The sequence below is a fragment of the Canis lupus genome, chromosome 22 (genome assembly GCF_011100685.1).
Source record: "Canis lupus familiaris isolate Mischka breed German Shepherd chromosome 22, alternate assembly UU_Cfam_GSD_1.0, whole genome shotgun sequence".
Taxonomy (NCBI): Eukaryota; Metazoa; Chordata; class Mammalia; order Carnivora; family Canidae; genus Canis; species Canis lupus.
In genome coordinates, this window is record NC_049243.1 from 56,880,537 (window position 1) to 56,905,764 (window position 25,228).

The 25,228-nt window shown below is 38.4% G+C and overlaps 1 protein-coding gene across 2 annotated transcripts in view; it reads right to left on the bottom strand.

Moving 5' to 3' along the window:
* Positions 1-23,322, bottom strand: part of FAM155A (family with sequence similarity 155 member A) — a 626,592-nt gene extending 603,270 nt beyond the window's left edge. Inside the window, exon 1 of one of the 2 annotated variants that reach the window (XM_038570027.1) lies at positions 21,212-23,309. In XM_038570027.1, coding sequence (XP_038425955.1) covers positions 21,212-22,108 — 897 coding nt within the window. In that variant the 5' untranslated portion in view covers positions 22,109-23,309. Of the gene's footprint in view, positions 1-21,211 lie in introns of both variants that reach the window. The other variant, XM_038570028.1, reaches the window with a different exon arrangement.
* Between the last annotated feature and the right edge of the window lie 1,906 nt (positions 23,323-25,228).

Genomic DNA, 25,228 nt, shown 5'->3' on the forward strand with positions numbered 1-25,228 from the left:
TCAAGCCTGACATTTTAATAAGCTCCCCAAGTGGTTCACCCAGTAAAGGTAAGTGAAATCCACAAGTGAATAAGCCTAATCAGCCCAATTTTTTGTTTCAGTTTTATTTCCCATCAGATACATCCTTAAACCTCCAAATTACATATGGAAGATGTCTGTGCTGCCTTCCTGGGGTAGAGCCTGATCGACTCAAAACTCACTAAGGACAGCTAGTAGAAACTGAAGGCATCTATGAATGGAATCAAGTGAAAAGTAAAGAAAAAGCTTAATAGCACTTTATAGATGTTTGAAGAGAAACTATATACTAACTGATGATCAAAATCTTATTTTATGAAACAGACTGTTCCTTAACATCAAATACTATGGTTTCCAGAGAAACAAAGTTACTGCAAAAGTACTTCCTTATTTTCCATTCAAGTACTGAAGCTCGGTCTTTACCTTCTGCATAATTAAACCTGATGTAAATTAGTAAATAATGGATATTAATACTCTCCTCTTACGAAATTTCTAAAGGAATGTCCTTTTTGAAGGGTTCTAAAAATTGTCAATTAGAATAACTTAACATTCCCTCCTCTAATATTTATTACAGGAAAAAAGTGCAGTCTGTTGAAGAGCAAGTTGTAAGTAGCTATAAATAAAATATAGATTTTTTTTAAAACTGGAAAATCAATAACTTTACAACATACTCTTATGAAATGACTGGAAGAAAACATAATAACAAGCATGAATTGAAACTGAAAAGCCAGGTCATTATGCCAGAGTACTTTTTTTTTTCTTTTTTGCAGGATGCTAATAAGAATTTGAAAATTCATCATTATGTAGGTCATTCTTAAAATATACTTCAGTGGGATTTTAAGGAACAAAATGTCTTGCCTCTGGATTCAATCTTATTAAGAGAATATTCAACAATAACTATAACTAAATTCAATATTCAGCAGGTCTCACTCAGACAAGTTCTTCGTATTTCATCTTCTCTTCATTCGTCACAAACCATTAAAATACCTTCCGCCCTTTAATAAAGCGAATCATAATACAGTAATTATATGAATCATGCTTTGATTTGAAGAAATCCAACAAGTGCCGATAGTTTGACAATGAAATGAATATACTTTGAAATGAAGAGATGGCTTGTTTAATTTCTTTCTCCTTAATTCAAACAAGATTTTGACATTGTAATCCCGCATGACTTCATCTAAAAACCACACAGCAAAGGACCATAACTGAACTGTACATAATTTCCTTGAGAGGATAGCATACGGATAGGGATTTCTGGGAATCACAACAGATTTGGCTACCCAACTTTTTTATACGTTTATGGAATCAAAACTCAACTTTTCTCCAAATGAATAATATCAATTCAGTGAATATTTTGTAAACAGTACCTAGTGTAACAAGTGTGGTGCAAGGATAAATCATAGAGTTCTGGACCTGATTTTACATAGCACATATTTCTAAGTCAGCAATTATACATAGGAAAAAAAAGAACAATATACACATACTGTAACAGTCACTTCAGAATGTCCAGGAGACAGTTCCATTACAGCCAGAGAAAACCCAGAGATATATATTTTTTAATCCTTAACTTTGCACCTTTTCATCATTTTGGCATGACCCAAGTCCAGATGAAGAACTTCTAATTCCATTTTTCCTTAAATACTAAGCTGATGCTATTGGGTGGCATATGCTTGGAATCATTTTAGTAATGAAATATTGCAGTAATCCATCTCAACTTCCTTAAATACTAGAAGATCAGTGTGTGCTGTGGAACAGAGCGAGCTGATGTCATAGAATAGCTGAAGTTGAGGTGCACAGGGCAGCAGTACACTTGACTCTTACTTACCCTGTCTGCCCAATTATCCAATCTAATTTACTCTCCCTCCATACTGAAACGTACCAGTTCCTCAATGAGTATGAACCCAGAAATCAGAACATTATTTCCAAAACTGTGATTTCCATTTTCTATGTGCTAAGCAACTACTTTAATGAAGTTCAAGGTCTAAAGACAAAAATGCAGCCCCCATAAGAATATCCAGCACTAGAATCCATCACAAAAAGAATTCTTCTAATACAGTCAGAAGAGTTGAAAAGAGAGTGTTTCCTGGCCTCTAGTCATAAAGGAAGTTGCCCTTATGCGCCTTCATGTTTATTTTAAATCCCACTCCTGAAACCTTTAATATGAATCTAGCATTATGGGCAGCATTCCAGAAAAATGAGATTTATATGGATGAATAAACTGGCATGTGTGATTTCTGTATTGGTCTAAATAAGTCGATCTTTTTATGGGATTTATAAGTCATCACTTAGAAACTACAGTTGTACAGATTCATTAATTTACCCTAAAATACATTTTAGGAAACAGATTATATTCCTCTAAAGCAATTATGTGACACTTATTATTCCATAAGCATAGCAAGTTTCTTATACTTTAAGGAAATATTTCAAGGCAAATTTAGAATTTAGTTTTATACAGAAACAATTGTAGAAGAAATAAAAAGGCTTGGAAATGACTGTTTTCAATTTCTTTAGTTAGAATTCCATTTTCCCCATGCGGATCATGCCTAATAAGTTTTATTTACCTATTCCTACAGTAAAACATATATGTACTTAATAATGCTGATGGTTTCCTACAATTACTGTTAAATATTTATCAAATATTTCTTGATTTGGTAGCAACATAAAACAAAAACATTTATCTGTCTGAGATATGTGAAATTGTCTTTGAATATCTTAAGAATGATGTATTTGAGGGACCTTTAAAAGTAACATATGTGCAAATAGTCTCTTGGGTGGCCCCATGATCCCCCTTATGGTCTTTATGTTCTTGTGTAGCCTCCATTGGACTTCCTTCCAAAGAATAGAATAGAGCAAAGAAGGATGTCATTTCATGATGGCATTATGTACAATTATAACATCCATCTTGCCATGAACCCTTCCCTCTTGTGGCTTTAAAAAAACAAGCTGCTCCACAGAGGGACACATGGCAGTGAATCAAGGGCGGAATCCAGCCAACGGGCCGCAAGTATCTGAAGTCCTCAGTTCCTCCGTCAGCAAGGCACATGCTCTGCCAACAACCACAAGGGCTTTATCTGATGTTTTCAGATGAAGAGTAGAGTTGAATCTCAGATGAGGCCCCATCCTGGCGCACACCTTAACTGTGTGCTCGCTGAGAACATATTTAAGCCATGTCCAGACTTCTGACCCACAGATGTGAGATAATAAATGTGCGCAGTTTTAAATCTCTGTTTGTGGTAATTTGGTACACAGTGATAGATAACTAATACGACAGAAATCCCTCCTTTTTTTTTTCTTTTGCAAAGCAAGAAAAATAAACTCAAGCTGTTTCACTTCAACTTACACTTCAAAAAGAAATCTAATGCATGATTTCATTTTTGGAATAATCCACGGAAAACGGCAACCACTCCATTGAATAAAAAGTCTAGTAAGTCATTCTGAAAACCAGTTGGTGCTTTCATGACAGTTGCTCACCTCTTCATATTCGACCTAATGGTTAAATGATGCCACTTGCTACTGACTGTACCATACCTAGTTTTCTTTTGTGATTTCTATGAATATTATTAGCCTTTAATGCTTCCCAAAAAAATTCAGATAAATTGAATGTGCAAATTTGTGCAAATGCTGTTTACAATATTCCAAAGTTATGGCGAAGGTGCAAGAACAAAAAGGTGATATTATAACATGTTCATGAAACTGCAACTACTTTCTCCTACAGAATAGTAGAAACTCAGTGGCTGAGAGAGTATCAGTATAATCGCCCACTTGAAAACGCTTAAACGCTTTAAATGCACAGTAAATAATTCAGTTTCAAGAGGACCCATTCATTATGGTTTCTTAGCTTTAAAAAAAATTTAAAATACGAAGATTTCAACAGAATATTCCAAATAATGCAGCCTTTAAAATTGCTTCTTTCAAAAATTTCAGCAGATATATATATATTTTTTAAAGATTTTATTTATTTATTCATAGAGACAGAGAGGCAGAGACACAGGCAGAGGGAGAAGCAGGCATCATACAGAGAGCCCGACGTGGGACTCGATCCAGGGTCTCCAGGATCACGCCCTGGGCTGCAGGCGGTGCTAAACCACTGCACCACTAGAGCTGCCCTCAGCAGATATATTTTGATTGAACAGTTAATTTCCATTTTATTTGCCACATATGGATACAATGGTGAAAGATATTAGTAAAAAGCCAGTGAAAGAAGTAAGAAGTTGGTCTATCCTGAATTCCCAGAGGAGTGTGCTATATCCCTTCAGGGCACTGTTCATATATTCAGTGTCAAACTGTATCTTTTCACTTACATTGTACACAACCTGCTCACAGGTATTGTATCTTTTCATATGTCTCCTAATTCCTCAGATGATGAATTGTGCACAAGAGTCAATGCATGAGTATTTACTGCTAAATGAATTCAAAAATTCAATAAAAAAATGAGGCCACATCAGTTGTTCGTTGGTTTTTTTTTTTTTTCAACTTTCATTAGTTTATTCAATGGAATCTCTCACACAATGGAGAATCATTCAACAATTACTGAACATTTAGTTCGTTGCTGCCTAACATACCACCCAAAAATGTAGTTTAAAACAACAACCCTTTTATTACAGTCTAAGATGCTGTGGATCAGGAAGTTAAACTACATAAAGGAGGTAGCTTTTCTTCCCTCTAAAGAGTCTGCTGCTTGGAGAAGATCCGAGGGGTTCTGGGTGACTTAGAGTGGCTGGCATCTGACTCATCTGGAGGTTTCACCCAGAAGTCTGAACCTGGCCTGGGACAACACAAAGTCTAGCCTTAACTGAGGCTGTCTACAAGAAAGCCTACCCTGGCCTCTCTATATGCCTCAGGCTTCCTTATAGCGGGTGGTCTGGGGGTACTTGAACGTCTTATATGACAGCTCAAACCCTCCAGAATATGTGTCGTAGAAAACAGGACTAAGAATGCATGGCCATCTATCAGCTACCATGGAAGTTCCAGAGCATCACTTACACCCCAGTCTTTTGTATGAAGCAGCCAGAAGCATGCCTAGATCCAAAGGGAGGGCATGCCTGCACCCTCTTAGCTGGGGGAGTATCAAAAAAATACACAGAATAGATCAAAAAAAAAAAAAATACACAGAATAGACTTTCCACCAAAGCCCATGATTGGCCATTAGGGGTTGAGCCTCTTCCTTATTTTATTTCTAACACTCTAGATCATTTCATAATGTGAAGTAATAAGAACAATGTTTGGAAAGTATTATTTTAAAACATTTGCCTATGAACAATTTGAATTTTTGGAACTGTTTGAACTGTCTGGATGATTTCTCAGGTAATATAATAATTTTGCTGCTCTGAACATCCTAGTTAAATATCTGAATAGGATCTTGTAATAAAGAAAAAAATCTTCATTTTTATGGGAGGATTGATGAAAAAGTTTCCATTACGCTGTCAAATAGTCTCTCTTGCTTTTTTCTATCAAGTGGAATATTTTCTCTTTCTATCTCTTCCTGACTTTGATGCACTTCGATCAAGCTGCAGTATCCTTCCAGTTTCCTAAAATTCATAAATTCACCAGCAGAACCAAAAAGTGATATACTTTTCTGAACTCTTCTAAATTTGGGAAGCAGCCTCGGATTTTAAAAATTGCTTCTCTGGAAAGGTTCAGAGATGAATAGTTGTTTCTTTCTTTAAGTGGCCAGATTAAGGACTCACACAGCCCCACTGCAAGCTATGGAGTAATCACACTGCTGTTTCTGACTTTTCAAACCCATAATTACCCATAAAGAAGCATGTACAAATAAGATACTCTGTTTATAGTTCCCATATAAATACCTCTGTTGTTCAGTGACAAAGATATCAAACACCATATTTTATAATTATCTTACAGTCTACTTATTTGAACAGAAAAACCATGAAGTTTTTGTAAGCGAGTTGTGGCATGGTCCAAATTTCAAGACTGAGGAAAATCTAATGTTCACTTATAGGTTGAAAGTGGGACCATATAAAAAAGAAAATTTGTTGCCAAGGTTGTTTTCTTTCAGGAACACATTATGAGCACAACAGCTTTTGGATTAAGATATTTACATGGCTTTAATCTTGCTCTCATTCCTGTGCATCTGGGGGGCGGGGCGGGTGGTGTGGAAAGCAAGTGTTGTCCTGCATTTTCTCTCGTATTCCTTCCTTCCCTTGCTTTAATAATTACCCTGTTTATATATAAATTTCTTACTTTTTTTTGCATGTCCACTTATGAGTCACACATGATGAAATGTCTGATTATTTATTCTTTTTTTAACTAGGTGCACTGTGGGATATCTTTTATCTCAGTGTCTAAATTACTGTTGCCATATAATAATAGTGCTCAGACTATCCAACAACAGTCTCCACTAAGGATCCATTTTTAGAAAGTAATATTCATTTGTCTCTATACAGTTTTTTCCTATATAGTACATAAAATTTGTATAACAAAATGCAGTCACAGAGAATGATTACAAATTAAATTATTAAAATGTTCTTTATGCAATATCCTTTAACGCTTCTGGATGACAATTATCATATCCACTGCAAATAATCGTTGTGATCATTCTGAGAAAATGCACACGTTCTCTTCAGTGCCGATGCTTCTTTGGCCCCACTGATTCACCTGCTTATTCCACAACAAGGAACAGCAACCCTAGAGGACAACCCTTAATCATTTATTGGAGAAGTCAGAGGAACTTGGCTGGACAGCTGCTTGGGAAACTACCTTTAATAACTTATCATATTAAATGCATTATATATTATCATGGTATTTTTTAAAATGTAGGATGGGAATTGATTAAAATAGCCCAGAATGGAGACAGTGTTACAAAGACAAGAGTAAACTGTGGGTAACTGGTCAAAGGTAGAAAATGGGAACTTTCAAATATAATTGCATGTTTCCCTTGGTCTGTTGGTAGCATGAATTTAGCTACTTCATCTGAACCCATGTATTTCAAATATCAGGCTATTAAGACAAATAAATATATTTGGATGATGATATGATTTTTTTTCCCCTGAACTGTATGTATCATAAGTTAACTTTTCTACAATTCCTCATCTACCCTAGTCTTGACTTGGAAAAAAGGAAATTGTTGAGTGCTGTATAATGCCTTTAGCTGTACTGTTTTAGTATTATTAATATAATCAAGTCATTAAAGAAAGACACATTTGCACTGCTTAGCTTTTGCACTTTTCTGTTTAAAGCAGATGCCATGAGAAAATTAAACATCCGTCCAATTAATGTGCAACACTGGAGAAGTAAGCATCATTTCCTCGGTAGGGATGCATCATATTTTTGACAAAGATGATTAGCCCAAAAAGTTGAGTAACAAAACAGCATTTCAAATCTTTGGGAATCTGTATTTGTCTTAATTGTAGTTATTTATTGGTCTTATTTTCCTTTTCCTGTGTGGACACAGCCAAGTGGAAGCAAGGAAAAGCTGACAGCACCAATACTCAAGCAGTGGAACGAAAGGACAGTGAACTCTCCAGCTAACACATCTGCAGTGCTGCCCATCTGGACCACGCAACAGCGACAAAGACAGATGGCCTCGTCAGTGTTAAGACTTGCTCTTGTGACTAAGACCTTTAAAAAAAATCTCTGCCTTTATTAAACTGAGAAACATCAAAAATTTTTTGATTCCCAAAGCTTTAAGGAAACATTTTAGATTTCTATTATGAAAAAGTTCAAGTTCTTAATATGAATGTAAGATTAGGGCAGCCCAGGTAGCTCAGTGGTTTAGCTCTGCCTTCAGTCCAGGCATGATCGCGGAGACCTGGGATCGAGTCTCACATCGGGCTCCCTCCCTGTGTGGAGCCTGCATCTCCCTCTGCCTGTGTCTCTGCCTCTCTCTCTCTCTCTGTGTCTCTCATGAAAAGTGAATAAATAATCTTTAAAGAAAAAAAAAAGAAATGTAAGATTAAAGACAGGACTATAAATACCAAGAGATTTTTTAACTTCCCTCAGATTTTGAAGTATTTGAATTTAAGAAAATTATTTGTCAAAGACCAAATCAACAAACAAGAAAGTTCATGTACTCTTATAGTAAGTATGCTTGTTTTTGAAAAAAAAAAAATGATAGATAGACAGATAGATAGATAGATAGCCTTCCTTTGATTCTTGGGAGGTAAAATAGTGTATCATACATGATTGACCTATTTCATCCATTAAGTTATAAGAACAAAAAATGTCAAAATACCTAAAGAGTGGTATTATCTTAATAATCTTAACCAATAAACAAGAGGGCAATCAAGTCTATGGTTAAGCAGGTGAAAAACACAATGTATATTTATCATTGAAATCAAACTATGCCCACAAGGATTTTGTTTACTCAGACTTGAATTCCTTCCTCTTCATTGGAATTTTTCAGACACATTGAATAAAAAATGAAAAGTTAAAAAATTCTAAACCAAAGTGAAATGGAAGGATTCATTTTTCCAAAGTGACTTTTAAAATTCCAATATATAGTGAGACACTTCATGAGACAAACAGAACGTATCTGAAACTTGTCATAATTGGCCAACCCTCCACAGAGCAGATTGGTTGCAGAGACTCACAGCTCCAGTGACCAGCAAGATCATTCACATTTGCATGTGGTCTCTTTCCCCACGACTTCCCTTGGACTTGGGCTGAGGCCATGGTGGCAGAAAGCACAGGTGCCCCACACTGTCTTGCCCAAGTGGCTCCTGGCTGTCAGCCCAGTTTTCACTACGGGGAAGGAGAAATCCTGTTTTTAAGTGGTTTAAGATTCAGATCGCCCTTCTTAAAAACATTTGTTTCTCTTCATACAGACGATCACAGGTTTTATCTAAGTAGGGTCTCTGTGATTCCCAAGGTTAAACATAAAACAGTGCTTTTAAAAATGTCCCTATGGAAACTAAATTCAAGATCTCTATCAGGCAGCTGATCTGAACTAGAAGGACAGTTTTGATTAGAAGCTAATTACTAGATTAGAAGGACAAACTTGTCAATGTTTTGTACGAGCTCAGTGTCTAAATAGTAGGACAAGTGGTGCTGCGGTGCGGTAAGAAGCAATCATCTCCTTTCAGAGTGGCTTCAGCTGAGAGGACAACTGGCCAGCTACATTTTACTATCCTGTAAAATGCTCTGCTCCTCCTCTCAGTGTTCCCTCAAATTAGATAGAAGTGCCCCTATCTCAAAGGATCTGAAGGAACAGCAATTTGTATCTTGGCCATTCTAACTTTTAGGCCCCTGTTTATTCCCCACACGAAGCTGCTGCAGCAACAAGAAATCTGGATGAAGTGTGTTGTGTTTCTTTTTATGTGCCAAAGAACTTTATATTCCATCTATTCCCGCTACTTCCCACCCACAATCCCAACCCTTAAAAAAAAAAAACAAAAAACAAAAAAACAACTAGACATGAGCAACAATTTATGGCAGAGTGGACAACGTAATATAATAACTAAATTAAACCTCTGAGATTAAGCTACTAGGTGTAAACTCTGGCTACACCACACCTACTGTGAGAACTTCAGCATCATAGTCTTTAACCTCTCTAACTCTCAGTCACTGTCACCCTATTTTGGTGAGAATGCTAGTTTTGTCCATGATGTTGGACTGTTGTGGGAAATAAGATATGCATGCTTGCATCATCAGAATAGGGCTTATTTAAGGTAAAAACCTAATAAATATTGAGTACCATTCTACAAGAGTGGGGAATTTTATACAGTGATTTTGCTTCTGTTAATAATGTCCCCAAAGAACCAGATATGGGGTGAGTTAACGCATGAAAAGAAGCACTGCCAAACCAATAGAGAAAGCGACTTTTAAATTTTCAATATATATGGAGACACTTCATGGGACAAACAGAACGTATCTGAAACCTTTCATAATTGGCCAACCCTCCACAGAGCAGATTGGTTGCAGAGACTCACAGCTCCAGTGGCCAGTAAGACCATTCACATTTGCATGTGGTCTCTTTCCCCACGACTTCCCTTGGACTTGGGCTGAGGCCATGGTGTCAGAGAGCACAGGTGCCCCACACTGTCTTGCCCAATGTCTTGCCCACCTTCTTCTACCCTGTCTGACCATGTGCTGAGTCGTGTGTGACAGTCTATTACAGGGAAGGATACGCTTGTAATCAGAAGATAATGAGTGTTTCTGCAAATCAGCAAAAACAACAAAAAAATTCCTCTATCGTCTAACTCCGTTCCTATACATCTTCAGGGTAAGCATATGTAGTTGATTCATTCTTTTTTAAAGTTATTCAGACCAATAACAATATAAACAGGAACCAGAGAAATAATTTAACATTGATATTGTCGGGACTTTCATTTTTTTAAAGCAAAGTATTACTATCAGTGAGGTGCTAGACTACGAAAACAGTTATATTTTCTGTGTAAGAAAATTTTTCTTTGACAGAGATTAGCAATAAGAACAAGCTCACTGTGTAAACCTATCACTTCTGGGTGCCTCATCTTATGCCAAAAGCTGTTGGATGGGATATTTACAATCATCTGGTCAACCTGCAACACACAGGCAGGATGTCCTGTAGGGTCATGGCAGATAACTCCCATCCCATTTGTACATCTTCTGTAGCAATGTGCTCTGATTTCCTCAGGCAAGTTCTTCCATTGTACCCTTTAATAGAACACTCTTCCCTATAGGGAGTAGAGATATTCCTGCATAAAACACCTATGTATAGAGCCTCATTCTCACCCCTAGAGCCACATAAAGTACTGGATATAAGACCCCCCTCTTCCACACGCTGATTTTTATCTAGTTAAAGAATCTTGCTGTGTCACCCCGTGTCTTCTCTTTCTCAGGGTAATCATGTTCCCACATATGGAGCATAGCCTAGTCTTCTCCTCATTCAGTCTTCTATGTCTTGGCACCTGCCATGTTTGCCTTGTCTACTAGCTCTGGTTCAATATCAAAACAATCTTTTGGGATCCCTGGGTGGCGCAGTGGTTTGGCGCCTGCCTTTGGCCCAGGGCATGATACTGGAGACCCGGGATCAAATCCCACATCAGGCTCCCGGTGCATGGAGCCTGCTTCTCCTTCTGCCTGTGTCTCTGCCTCTCTCTCTCTCTGTGTGTGTGACTGTCATAAATAAATAAAATTAAAAAAAAAAAAAAAAAAACAATCTTTTACCTAAACTTCCTCTCACTCTCCAATCAATAAAAATATTAAGTGTGGCTGAGTGGGTAAATGTGGGTCAGAGCAGAAAATAACAGGGACACAAAAAACAAAAACAGAGCCAAATATTTAGAGGGCAGGGCAAAGGGCCTTATCTTTTAAAATAGATTTTGAAGGCACGACTTTGCAATGCATTACAAACTACCTAACACAGAACCTTCCCCAAGATTTCTCTTTTTAACCAAGAGACGGAAGATCATTATAATGGTTTCTCCAAATGTCCTCTCAAAAAATTGCATAAATGGCTCAAATCCTTCTGGGGTAACCTAAGGGAATCCACATAGTCCAAAACCCAGCACATTAATTAAATTAATTTTTAATCGAAAATAGAGAAAAACTTCAAGCTTTAAGAACGGAATGTTTTCACTCCGGCTGAACTTATGTTTTCTGATAGCATTGTTCAATAATTTATTCACCTTTCTAGAGAAGCATGTAGAAGTAACAAAATTGAGAATTTCATCAACCAAGACTCAAAGTCTGCTTATAAAACTCTTGTAAATGGGTATTGTTTCCCAGACAATTTCGATGCGATCTCAAGTGAAGACTATGTTAATTTTATAGATTTTTTCATGTTTTTCCCCCCTGTGGTTTTTAATGAATTGTTACCCATTCATTGGGCATCATCAAGCCTTAGGTTGTATATAATAATATGTATGGAGTCTCCTGATTTCTTCCTTGTAACCATGTTATAGAAGAGATACTAAAATCCCAATTTTAAGTAACTAGGGTGATGTCACGTAACTAATAAATGGTGAATCTGAGGGCTGAACCCAGGCTATCTTCAGTTGTCCTTTTAATAATTTTATGACATTCTCTATTAGGTTTAAAATTAGTTTTTATTTCTATTTCAATATTTTTAAAAGAAATTCTATAAAGAGATAGCTATATTTAATTGGGTGGGTTAATACATTTTTAAATATACAATTAAACCTCAGCCCAACACATTCCTAAAGAAAGTATTTATAGTAACATGTATTATATAATTGTTGCTATTTACAGTCATTATTTTGTATTATTTGAAAATGAATTTCCTACTTCATTTAAGCATATTCAAGGCACTTGACGGAATGAGCACTGGGTGTTATACTATATGTTGGCAAATCGAACTCCAATAAAAAAAAAATACCAAAAAGAAAAAACATATTCAAGATGACAAATGCTTTTTATTTTCTGAAATCCTGAAATTAAAGCATTTATCCTGTTTAAGATATAACAAAATAAAGGATCTGAGTTGTATAGCAGAATGCACAGATACAACCTCTCTTCCTCCCCAAGGCTAGGAATAGATGGGAGCCCACCACCTTTTCTTTGGGATCTGGTGCCTCCACTAATTTTTTTCTGAATCTGGTACTTTCTATCTCATATTCCCATCTGGGTCCTAGATCATAATCTACAAATATCCTCAAGTTTATTTCAACATAAAATATTTCTTTAAATTCACATCTCCCTTGGGTAGTCCGGGCAGCTCTGCAGTTTAGTGCCACCTTCTGCCCAGGGCATGATCCTGGAGACCCAGGATCAAGTCCCACGTCAGGCTCCCTGCATGGAGCCTGCTTCTCCCTCTGCCTGTGTCTCTCCCTCTCTCAGTCTCCTCTGTGTTTCTTCATGAATAAATAAATAAAATCATTTTTAAAAATAAATAAATAAATAAATTCACATCTCCCCACCTGTTCCTTTCTCTTTCTCTTTTCTCTCCTAAGGAAGAGTCATTAAGACTAGTCTTTATCTCAGCTCCAACTCATTCCTTAATCCATCACAATTTGACACCTCTCCCTGACAATCTATTGAAACTACTCTTGTAAGGTCGACAAGAACTAATTGCCAAATCCAGTGACCTACGCCTAGGCTTCATCCCGCATGTCCTTTCTGCAAGATAAGACACTCCTGACTGATTCTGCATCTTTCTTAAACTCCTTCCCTTTACCCTTCAGATTATCACATTCCCATGATTCCTTCTCCCTTCCCTCTGCCTATTCTTCTCCCTCTCCTTCTCTCTTGTATATTCATCTCCCACTCCCATTCTCATTCTCCCTCATATCTTCACTCTCATTCCTTGTGCTTCTCTGTCTCCTTTCCTGGTCCCTTTTCTGCCCAAAACTTTAGATGTTGTTCTTCTTTAGGATTCACCTTTAACCTTCTTTCCATATAATTTGTTTTTGTTAGGTCATCTAATCTCTGTCCACAGCTTCCTACATCAAACCTCCATGTGGAGAGTGAGCTTCACAACCAAACTTCCTCAACCAAACTCACATGGCATGCTATCTGCTGGATATCTTCTGCTATCATTATCTACAAAAATGAACTCCTTGTTTCTTTCAATGATGTCAATCCCAACTTGTTCTTCCCTCTGTATTTCTTTCAATGGTATCAACATCTGTAATCTCACCCTTTATAAATCTTGAATCATATCCTTCCTCTACAGTTGGTAAGATTGGACTGAGAAGTCTCTGGAATTGGCCTTTCTTCTCCACTTCCATAGCCACTGTAGTCATTTAGAATTTTCTGCCCAACATGGTAGCCACTAGATCCTGGGCTATTTAAATTTAGGATAATTAAATTTAAATAAAATTTAAAATTCAGATCTTCATTCACCCTAGCCACATTTCAGCTGCTCAGTAGCACACATAGCTTGGGGCTACCATATTGGACAGGGTGGAGAATAAAACATTTCCTTTATCATAGAAAATTCTGTTGGAGAGTACTGATTTGGAGCCATCCTATTACCCCTACAGAAGACAGCATATTCTAAATCGGTCTCTCTGGCATTACTTCACCCTCTCCCAACCTATTATCACATTGCTGCCAGAGTTAATTTTTGAAAAAAAACAAAGCTTCCCAAATGAATCCCACTTGATTAAAATTCCTCTCTGATATTTCTTCACACAGAAAATAAAATTCAAAGGCCTTAGCAGGGGATATACAGTCCTTCACAATGGAGCACAGACACCTCCCCAGAGCTATCTCCCACAGCAAGATCTTTAACAGTCTTTAAATTATGTGAAAGTATGTGCGGACTAATCATACTAATCTTCCCATTCTTTGGTATGTTGATAAAGCTTATACTAAAAGAAAAAGAGAAAATGCATTAAAGTGACAAAGTGAACTTGATCTTTTCTTTTTTTTTTTTTTTTGTGAACTTGATCTTTAACACTCTGCTCAGCTGTTTGACCTTGGAATAGTTAACTTTCTGTCCTCGCTTTACTCATCGATAAAATCTGTGATAAAATTACCTCATATAGAAATGATGTAAAGATTAAATGAATTAGACAAGTTTCTGACTTCTAATAAGCTCTAAAGCTTATTAAACTGCTACTGCTGAAGCTTGTTCCAAGCACTTAAATCTATGAGTGATTCAAATCATTTTCTGTGAGAGCTAATACATTGTCACGATCAACCATTTACATCTTAGTTCAATCTTCTTTTCAAATAAAGTCAGTGATAGTTTAGTAAGAAAGAGACTGATCATTTTTGATGACAGTAGAGATGCAAAGAGTCCTGAACTTTGGGCTTCCCATGAGACACAGGCCTTGGAAATGCCACTTCTAGATGCCAGGAGACTCTGCCAGGTGATAAGAAGAAGGTACACTGAGAGAAAAGTAAGAAAAGCAAGGAATCTTTATACACAGTTTTGTCTAGAGCCCATTCTCCCTCCTGTGCAGGATGGACCAGCTGACATACAGAATCCCCATGCATTTCCATAGAACTAATTGTTGCATTCACCTATCACATATTATGTGTGAATATGCTACTGTCACTGCTAAAATCAGCAACAGTGTTTAAACAGATATTAAATTTCTATTTTTGCAAGACTTTTTTTTTTTTTTTTACCATCTGTGGTAACTTATACATCATTTTGTTTATAAATGATTTAATGTAGAAACCAACTCCTGAGAGGTGGTTGGAGGTGGGGGAGGGATCAACTATTACCTTTTAACACTTTCAACAGCCAAGAAGGAAATATTTTCATGTTTTCCAATACAGTACATACTATAAATCAGTAACCACTTATTACAAGAAAGGCAAATGTTAATCATCTTTTGTTTTCAGTTTTAAGGAAGCAGAGTAAATTTACATTTCATTAAAGAAATTCCATTATTTCAATTGTAATATCATCTAATTTTTTCTTAGATTAAAACTTAGATTTAATGTTTCATTGTAACTTATTATCTAAAATGTTATGAAATAAAATATTATTGGTATTATAATCACTTCCAAACAGAATAATAAGATCCTCTTAAAACTAATTCCTAAACTAAGCTTTGTCATAATCTGTGACTACTTAGCTTTTGTACTTTAAAAAAAACTGTATGAATTTCACGTAGTTATCATACTAATATAGAAATACGTTTTAAAAATATGTCTCATCATTACAATTAAAGGAAAGTAAAAAAACAATTAGTGACTTCCTAGGATTAATAAGTGAACAGATGAAGAATAGGACAGAATCATGCAAAATATTATGAAAAGCAAAAAGATTTTCTCTTAAAACCAACCATGTACTTTTTAAAAAGTCTAAATTTTGGCCATTTATATAGACTAAAATTAGAGACAAAAATAAGGCTGGAGCTCCTCTAATCTAATACTTTATCAGTCAGGCTCAGAAAGACAATCATTCAGTTTCTGCACTCATATTATCAGCCCGTTACGGAACAGAAGTATGATGACTCAGTTCTACCTAAAAGAAAGAATAGTCACAGCCAAAGCGCCCTCCTTAAACATTCAAGACTCTGGTCTTCTGAATCCACCTCCTTTTCTCTCCTGCGTTCTCTTTGGTCATATCCCTTAAAACTTTCATCCAGTTGGTTCACTTTTCATCTACTTCTTCATCCTAGTTACTATATATTTGCTCCCTGCCCTCTGGCTATGTTCTGTTGCTTCTACAACTTTTCAAAAATATCTGAATTCCATTCTCATCAGTTGAGCAAATGAGGTTATTATGTATTATAGAAGCACAGGAACTAGAAGGTCCTTGCATTGGAGCTGTCACTGTCAAATAGAACAGTGCTTCTCAACCTTTGCCACACACGAGAGTCACCAGGGAAACTGGAAATCCCAAGCCAATAACACAAGCCAAACCAATGAAATTCCTTAGAATCTCTTTTGGGACTAGGAGTTTCTTCAAAGAGTCCCCCAGGATATGCCAATGTGACCCCATGGACCATTGATCTAGGCTAAATGTTTATTGATATTGAAGAAACATCTTGCAGCATAAATCAATATAAAATAAATGACAAAAAATGTTTGGTGCTGAATTAATGTGTTTTTGATATAGAAGATGAAGATTTAAACAGGCAACTAAGAATTGAAATTAAGCAATAGGTCAGATAATTCAAAATGTTTTCTTCTTTGAAATAGCTATCTGTATATTTGTTCTTGCATATTCAATCTAGCAAGAAAATATATCTTAATGTATTATGATCTATATATGGGGGAGCCTGAGAGTCAAAGTGTTGTTTGATCTCCTTTCCTTCATATTTTAATTCACCTTGCATATGCAGACATCATCTTCATCTAATTAAAGTGATTAAACGAGTGTAAAACAGCAATTATTGAAACTTTGTGGTTATGCCCTATATAGCTGTCAATTTGACCCAGTTATAAGTTCAAAGTAAAAATATTCATTCTTTAGTCTATAAAACAACATTAAGATAAAATTTGGGTTGTTTCCTTATAAAAATAAAACACAGATCATAAATCAGTAGTTGTATGTGGAGCAAAAATATAATAAAAAATCTGGGTCATAAAAATGATTATGGTAGTGGCTTTGACCTTATAAATGGCCTTATTAATGGTTAAAGTGATCATCTGCATTGTTAGGCTGTTTGATTTTACAGATTTGAAAATAATAAAGTGGTTAAATATAAAAGAGTTGTATTTGTAGATGTATTCTACACTTTTGAACAGTGTCATAATACATACAATAGCACTTAACAGCAAAATAATATTTTAGTGGAAAGAATTGTTAGATATTTGATTTTCTTTTTAAAAAACTATTTTTTAAGAATCTATAGTGCATGACACCAAAATAAATAAGAACTTAAGAAATGCCTTTTTCCCAAACTGCACATTATGTAACCTAAATTCCGTTACCAAACTGGTTACTGTTTGTGAGTGGTTCTTGCAAACAATGCAGAAAGCTTCAGGTATCACAACTGTCATATATGCTTAACCCTGGCAGGGTTAGCTTTTTGGTCAGTGATTGTTAAATAAAAATAGGCAATAAAATCTGCTTTAATATGAGATTATAGAAATAAAAATATGAGAATGCTTATATTCGTGAGAGTATAAAGATTAGACTATGTGCTGACAGAACTAAAATACAGAGGATTTAATGATTTATGTTAGAATCTAATCTCAAACCTGCTTTCATTGACCATCTCTATTAAGGTATACTAAGTAAATAAAGTTAGCAGCAACAAAAGTTCACCTGTTCACCCAGAAATTTATATTTCCTAAGTATCACAAGTTTTTATAATATACATCTTCAAGAATACTTAGGGGCTAAAGAACGGCATATTTAACAGAAGATTTTTATTTAGATAAAAAAAAATCAGCAAATTAAAAACATGCATATGTAATTTTGTAACTTAGAATATTGTATTTTTTAATACCACCACCCAACTTGAAGGTTTTTACAGATTTTTTAGGTTCTTCTTAAAGAAGAATATCAAAAACATTATTTTGAACAACACTACAAACTACAGAGAAAAATTACTGTCATAATTTTTGCTACCTGATTTATTTAGTACAGCAGTTTGAATGCTATAATATAAATGATATATGCAGTGGGTTTTGTTCTTTATTTTTTTATAAATTACTTCCTAGACAAATGTGTGTATTTTCTTCAAAAAAAATAAACCAGTTATTTTTTAGAATATTAGGAAATATTCTTGGATACCAATTTTTTCTATTATATGTTGCAATACAAACACTTGCTAATGTAATTGTAAGCTGTATTTTATCTTTAATTACTTTGGACTCAATCAAGACATTATGATTGTATTAGATCAACATTAAGGGTTTGTTTTTGTTTTTTGTTTTTGTTGTTTTGTTTTTTGTTTTTTGTTTTTGTTTTTTTTTTTGCATAATGGGCCAAAAAACTTTTCAAGAAAGTTAAATAAATATTAAATTTGATCTATTCTAATTTTATACATATATGTCATGTGTCATTTATCTTAATGAAGTGAAGATTATAAAACTAGAAGGTAATAATACATGCCCTAAGTTTTAAAACTTAGAAATCACTGCTTTAGTCATTCGATTATATATGGGTATGATAAAGCTAATATATTTCTCCTAGAATATGAATTATAACAATTTGTATAGCTAATATGATTAAACATATTCTACCTTTAGTTCTAAAATATGTTTATAAAGTATCAAAAATGCATCTTTTTCATGAATATATTACCAATGCGAGAAATATAATGCATTTACTTTTAATATAACCTAGGACTTTGTGGCTACCATAAAACATGGAAAATTTTGTGTAGAATGTATATTTTGACAAGGTCCCTGATGATAATCTTCTTTTCATAAATATAAGTATGTTTGAAATAACTGTATTTAGAAAGAACTCAGACACATTCTTCAAATGTGTACAAGTAGCATTTTTAGCCATGTAGTATAATTTGTATGTGGATATGTTTGTGACTTTTGGAGAATCATAAAGACATCATACATTAAACTAAGGAACCAAATTCTCAACTTATGAGTTATTAGCCAAAAACACTGACACCTTAAATTTGAAACTGTAATTTTTGAAAACAGTTATTATGGAATAAATGTCAAATTGACAAATCAGCCAAAATCACACAACCAAGAAATGGCTACAAGACATCATGGGTAATAAATTCTGTGTTATGGCAATGAAAAATTCAAATGTCTGTATTTATTTTTTTTAATGTCTGTATTTAATTTTCTATGTGAGGAAGAAATCTTGCTAAAAAGGAATTAATATTTTTATAATATGTGTACAGGTGATGATGATTCTTTTACAAAGAAACACAATACAGAAGTAGTTTATAATATGATAAATTAGTTTAACCTACACTATACCTTATAGTTATGATAATATAAATATCAAGTTGAGATTTATTTCAGGTCAAGGTGAAAATAAACATTAATATATATTTAAAATCTGGGCATTTGAACAAAGATATGTTAGACATGTTTATTTGAAAATATGCTGCAATCTATTGGCAATGGAGACTATCTTTTAAATACTGAATCTATACAAATTGGAATTACTAGAAATTTCTACAAAAGTTTGCATTCGGAGAAGCAAGCAAATTCATATTATTACAAGGTACCACTTTTAAACATAACTATACTGAAGCCCTTGCATCCTTTTTTATTAGTAGTGGAATTAGTGTCCTTATGTTTACAATTCTGATGCAACATATCTCGTCAACATAAACAACTATGCAATAAACATTAGTCATTAACTTCTGCCATTAAGAATAACTTTGATCTCCAGGCATGAGTTACTGTGGTATGGTTAAGAAAAATAGGTAGAAAGTTTAAGATCCGTTTATCTAGTGAAGTAGCATTCCTAATTAATGTTGTAAACTCAATATTACTATGTGCAAAGAAGATATGTTTCTGGTCTTTTAAAGGATGTTGACAAAGCAAGTTTAGTTTGAGTTTAGCTTAATTGTCAAAAGCACAAGTGATCAAACCAAAGTAAAATACAGCTCTTGAACTATGTTCATTTTAAACAGGTATCTTTTAGCACAGTTCTCTTATCAAAGTATCTCAAACCTTTGATCCATATTGCCCTTCATTACATTTCCCCAATACAAAGTGAGGCAGAAGAGAGACAGTTGTCCTGTTCCTGTGTGGGGGAGTAGTGAAGAGAAAGGAAGAGAATGTGGTGTATTATTTCTTTTGAAGAGCAGTACTATTTTATTGTGTTGTTTAAGAAATTACCCTTGGAATGAAACATAAAGGCTTACTGAGACTCTGTCATCATTTCTTTCCTACTAAAAGGTCACTGCAGTATCTTCATCTTCAACAGATCCCAGGCAAATCTCATTTCAGCACCATGGACAGGAACGCTCCTATTAGCACATGCACCCAGGATTACATTGACGTTTCTTGAGAAACTTGGATTCTCTTCTCCTTTGTCAATCAGCAAGGATTATACCCTTTATTATATTCAGCAGGAAGAGGTTGAATATAATACACATTATTAAAGAGTTCGGTATATTTCATTCGCAGCATCTAGCACTTGCCATTCAGCCTTTCTGAAGAGCATCCTGAAAACTAAAGCTAATTACATAAGATGTCTGATAAATAAGCTAACACTCATCTTCGATCACCAGATACTTAATTAAAACTTTCTACTTGTAGTGAGTCTCCGATCAATTATTATACAAATGTCTAAGACAACACCAGAAACTTCTGGTGAATAAATATGCTTAGGTAGGCCTCCACACTTTCCAAACAACCAGAACTGCCCCTGTAAAAACAGGTAAAACGCCTTTTCATCTTCCTGCATAAACAACTACAAACACTTTCTATTGTCCCTCTGGTCAACCAATTTAATAATGTCACTATCAGAGAAATCATGTGTACAGGTCCATAAGCCAAACCATACACGCCTGTCGCTGAGTCTGGTTTTATCTGGGGTCATCAGTATGCAGTCCCATGTCTGTCTTCCTAGCAAGCTGCATCCAAATTCCATTTTTTTTTTTTTTAAAGGGAACAGAGTTTGAACCAATTGCATAGCTGTAAGAGATAGTTAAGCAACAGCTTTATGAGCTCAGAACACCAGGGTCTTCCCTGAGCTTCCAAGGATTCCCAGAAGAAGGCACCAGTCCACAAGCAATCTTCGAGGCATTCCCAACTCAAGCAGCAAGTCAGGCCCTTATAACCACAAAAACAACTGAAGTAACAAAACCAGCGTCAAAAAAAAAAAAAAAAAAGATTTTTTTTTTTTTTTTTTTTTTTTTTTTTAAAAACTCCAGAAGACATCTTGGCCAAACGCACACAAGACAGAAAAACGCAAGATGGGAGAGGGGAGAGAATCCACTGTTCCTACCTTACAGTCCTCAGGACACGATTTCACCGAGTACTCCTCCGACTGTAAATATTTATGGAGCACACTCTCAAACTCTTCGTATTTCTCCTGAGCGTGGTGGTCGTAGTCTTGGTAAGCCTCGACGCACTGCCTGCAAGTGGTCATCTCGCCGCCCTCCTTGAGCACCACATCCAGACTACAGTTCAAAGTGTTGGGACTGGACAACCCCGAGAACAACTCCCAAAGTGTGTAGGAATTACAAAACGAAAGGTAAAAATCCGACAAGTTCCAGAGCGGAGTTGGATGCGTCCCCCTCACCTGCTGCTCCTCCCCCGCGGCCGCCACCCCCCGACTCCAGTTCCTGGCGCACACTGCGTCCGCGCTCTCCACCGTGAAGCACTGGCCCGAGGAGGCGCCCTGGGGGTAACAAGTCTCCAGGCGCCACACGGGCTTGGCAGAGTTTCCTAGAAAAAGAGCCTTGCTCCGGTTGTTTTTGCCTCGGTTGCCCTTGCCGCCGCCGCCGTCTCCCGGGGAGGGGGGCAGGGTGGGGGACGAGGAGGCGGAGAGGAGTCTGTGTGCCTGGGCGGCGGGCGAGGACTCCCCCATGCTCGCCAGGAGCGCGGGCCAGGAGGGCTCCTGCTGCCGCTGCCGCCGCTGCTGCTGTCGCTGCTGCTGTCGCTGCTGCTGCTGCTGCTGCTGCTGCTGCTCCTTGTCCCGGGTCCGGGTCAGCTTGGCCTCGGCGCAGAACCACAAGTGATCAGAGAGCAGGACTGTGAAAAACAAGAGAGATGCCAGAGACAGTCGCCATTTCTGAGCCCTCTCTGAATCGATGAACGGTTTCTCGTTCTCCCGGGGTGCTGCCAACCAGATTTTTAAGCCGTCGTCATACTGCCGACACATCCAAGCACCCCTGGTCATATTTTGGGAACGCACAGCCCTGGCCGACTCCACCGTGAGGGCTCCTGTGCCGCTGTCACCACAATATGCATTGACTTAAAGGGTTTAATTTCCTTATCCCCTCCTCCCGGTTCGTGTTCTCTCTCTCTCTCTCTCTCTCTCTCTCTCTCTCTCTCTCTCTCCCTCTGTTCTCTCTCTTTTTGCCTACATAAATATTACCAGCTTTGGAGGAAGATCTGACTTGCTCCCGACCTAATCATAAGCCGACCCCATCCTCTGTAGAGTAGAAAACAATAATGGAGAGAGAGAGAGAGAGAGAGAGAGAGAGAGAGGAGGAGAGGCAGCCGGAGGAGGCTGGGGCTGGTGGCCGGTGGTGAGCTGAGTGCAGGAGGTGATGCTGGTGGAGGTGGCGGGGTGGCTGGCGCTGCTCCTCTCACCCAGGCATTGTCACAGCGCGGGTCCCCATGGCCCTGCTGAGGACAGCCCGCTCTCCCCTGCCAGGGGCATGCCGCGTCTCCGCTGCCCACTGACGGCGACCGGAGCGCCTCCCCAGCTCCTCTCCTCCTCCTCCTCCTCCTCTTCCTCCTCCTTCCTTCCCTTCTCCTTTCTCTCTCCTCCGCCTGCTCCTACTTCTCGCCTGCGCTCCCCGAGTCCGGAGCCTGGGCAGCCGCCGCCGGCAGGGCTCTCCCTCCCCCCCACCCCCCACCCCGCGCTCTGACAGCCGCCGCCGCCGCCGCCGCCGCTGCCGCAGGTCTGCCCGCCGGGCTCCGACTGCTGACGCCGCCTCCCCCGGACCTCGGGGCCGAATCGCCTGGGCTGGGCCTCCCGAGAGCCACAGTCATCTTCAGTCCCCGGCTAAGTTGCCGCCATCTTCGTCCTGGAGAAACACTTTTTTGGGGGGAGCACTGGCTTTTGCGTCATCTCCTCCCGCGCCGAAACCTCTCCATCCTGGCGCAGTGGCACCGGGCTGGGCCCCGGGCGCAGCGGGAGGGAGAGGACGCACCGCGGGCCCCGCCTGGGCTTCCGCGCGCCCGGCGCCCTCCCCACCTTTCGGGTTTTCTCTTTTCCGTTACCACTGACCAAAGTCAGCGTGCGGACCGCACGGCCGAGGATGCTGGCTGATGCCTACAGCATCCCCGGCTCCCACTCCGCCTCCGGAAAAAGTCCGGGCTGCAGGAGGGCGGTTAGAGGTTTCCAGCGGGGCGAGGGTCTGTCTTGCCTCCTTGTCACTACGCAATGATGGACTTCGCATCAAAGGATGGGGGACGGGGGAGTAGACACGGACTGGCTGGGGAGGAGAGGACGTGATATTTGGTCTCTGCGTGTGCCTAGGGATCCCCGGAGAACTACCGATCGACAGCTACCAGCGTGCTGAATTGTTTTGTCAAATGATTTCGGCGTTTGGAAGAGATGGTGCGCGCGCAGTGTGCATCTCTACCTACAGTTGTAGCTGTATATATTACAGCGACCCAGTCCACATCCCAAAGTAATAGGAGATTGGGAGCAAGCTCACATTCTTAGGGGAAAACCGTTAAGAAGACCTCGGCCGTGGGGCGAGGGGCAGGGGGGTGTCACAGCCTCGCTCTCTGCTCCGGGCTCGACGTCTTGACCGCGGAGTATTCTCCCTCCCATCTGGAGCATCCCAACCTCCCGTGACCCCCACTCCGACGGCCTGCATGCACCCCAGCCCCCACTGAGTGGGGCTGCGCTGCCGCTAGGACTTCCGCAGAGCGGGCTACCGGGGTGCCCAGGAGGCAGCCGCTGCAGCCCGAGCCTCTGGTGCCCCTTAGCGTCGGCTCTCGGAGTTCCGAGAACGCAAAGCAGCAGACGCGCTGGGGAAATCGGGGGTGGGGGGGTGGGGGGGGGCGAGCGATGCTGTGGGCAAAGGTCTCGTTTTACCCGAGGACCCTGCCCGCTCCACCCCTCACTCCCACCCGAGCTGCGGGAGCAGGAGGCTGCGCCCAAGCCAGCTCCCCGGTGCGCGCACCCCGAGCACAGCGCTGTCGCGAGCTCTCTCTAGCTGTCGCTTTGGGCAGCGGTTTGCTCCACCCCGGCCACTCACTCTGTCAATCTCCCTCCTCTGCTTTCTAATGACCCAAATACTCTGTCCGGTGCACATTCACATGGGCAATACTAGGGTGTCATTGTTCTAAGTAAATATCCTAGGGAACCAAAAGGATGGATCATCATCATCATCCGTATTCCCTTTCCTTCCAGAGGCGCCGTGAGCGTGGAGACCCGAGAACAGGGTAGGGTATCTCTTAAAACGGCAAGGCGAAAAACATAATGGGCAGGATTATAAACATAAAGGGCAGCCAGCCCTTTCCGCAGCATCATAAGGTATATACTAAATTTTACTCATATAAATACTAAGTTCCTAAAAACTGTATGCAGTGACCATCAAAGCTTGGTGAAGTTCGAAGGCTGGTTGATCTTTAGGTGTCATGTAATGTTTTTAAAAGACCATTCGTGTGAGTATATCATTCTGGCACTTGGATCTCAACATGCTAATTTTTTTAACTACATATAAGATCTAGAAACTGATATATGTTCTATGGCAAGTTTATCCTTACCTCAGAAGATCTTTTAATACACAAAAATTGAAGTTCTGTTGAATATTAAACATGAAATAAAACTTCTTTTTTTTTTTCCTGAGCTCTGTATCTGAACCCAGCTTAAGCTGAGGGGATAGTCTTTTAATTCTTCTCTTTCGATAGTTTAAATATCTTGACATTGAATAAAATATTGTTTTGTCAACCAGTTATGTAGATAAGGATATCCTTTGGAAAAATCCTTTAAAATTTTAGAGAGCATTCTTCTACCCTCTTATCATGATTACTCTTTTCTTAAATGTAAAGCTTCAACCCTTTTAAGCCCAATCAGATTTAAGTACAACATAAAGTCTGCTTTTGGACATGAGTTTAGGGTCTGGCATTTTCTACTGTATAAATAATATATGTGAAGATAATATCAGAGGTCTGCATCTCTGTTATTCAATAAAAGATTTTGCAGAACATGAAAGTGAACATATCTAAATCCTGAGATGATTCCCTCTCCTTTTTGTTTTGAACCAGTTGGCCCTTTGTGACAAAATACAGATGAAATGCAATCCGAGGCCTTTCTTTTTGTAGACTCTAAGTG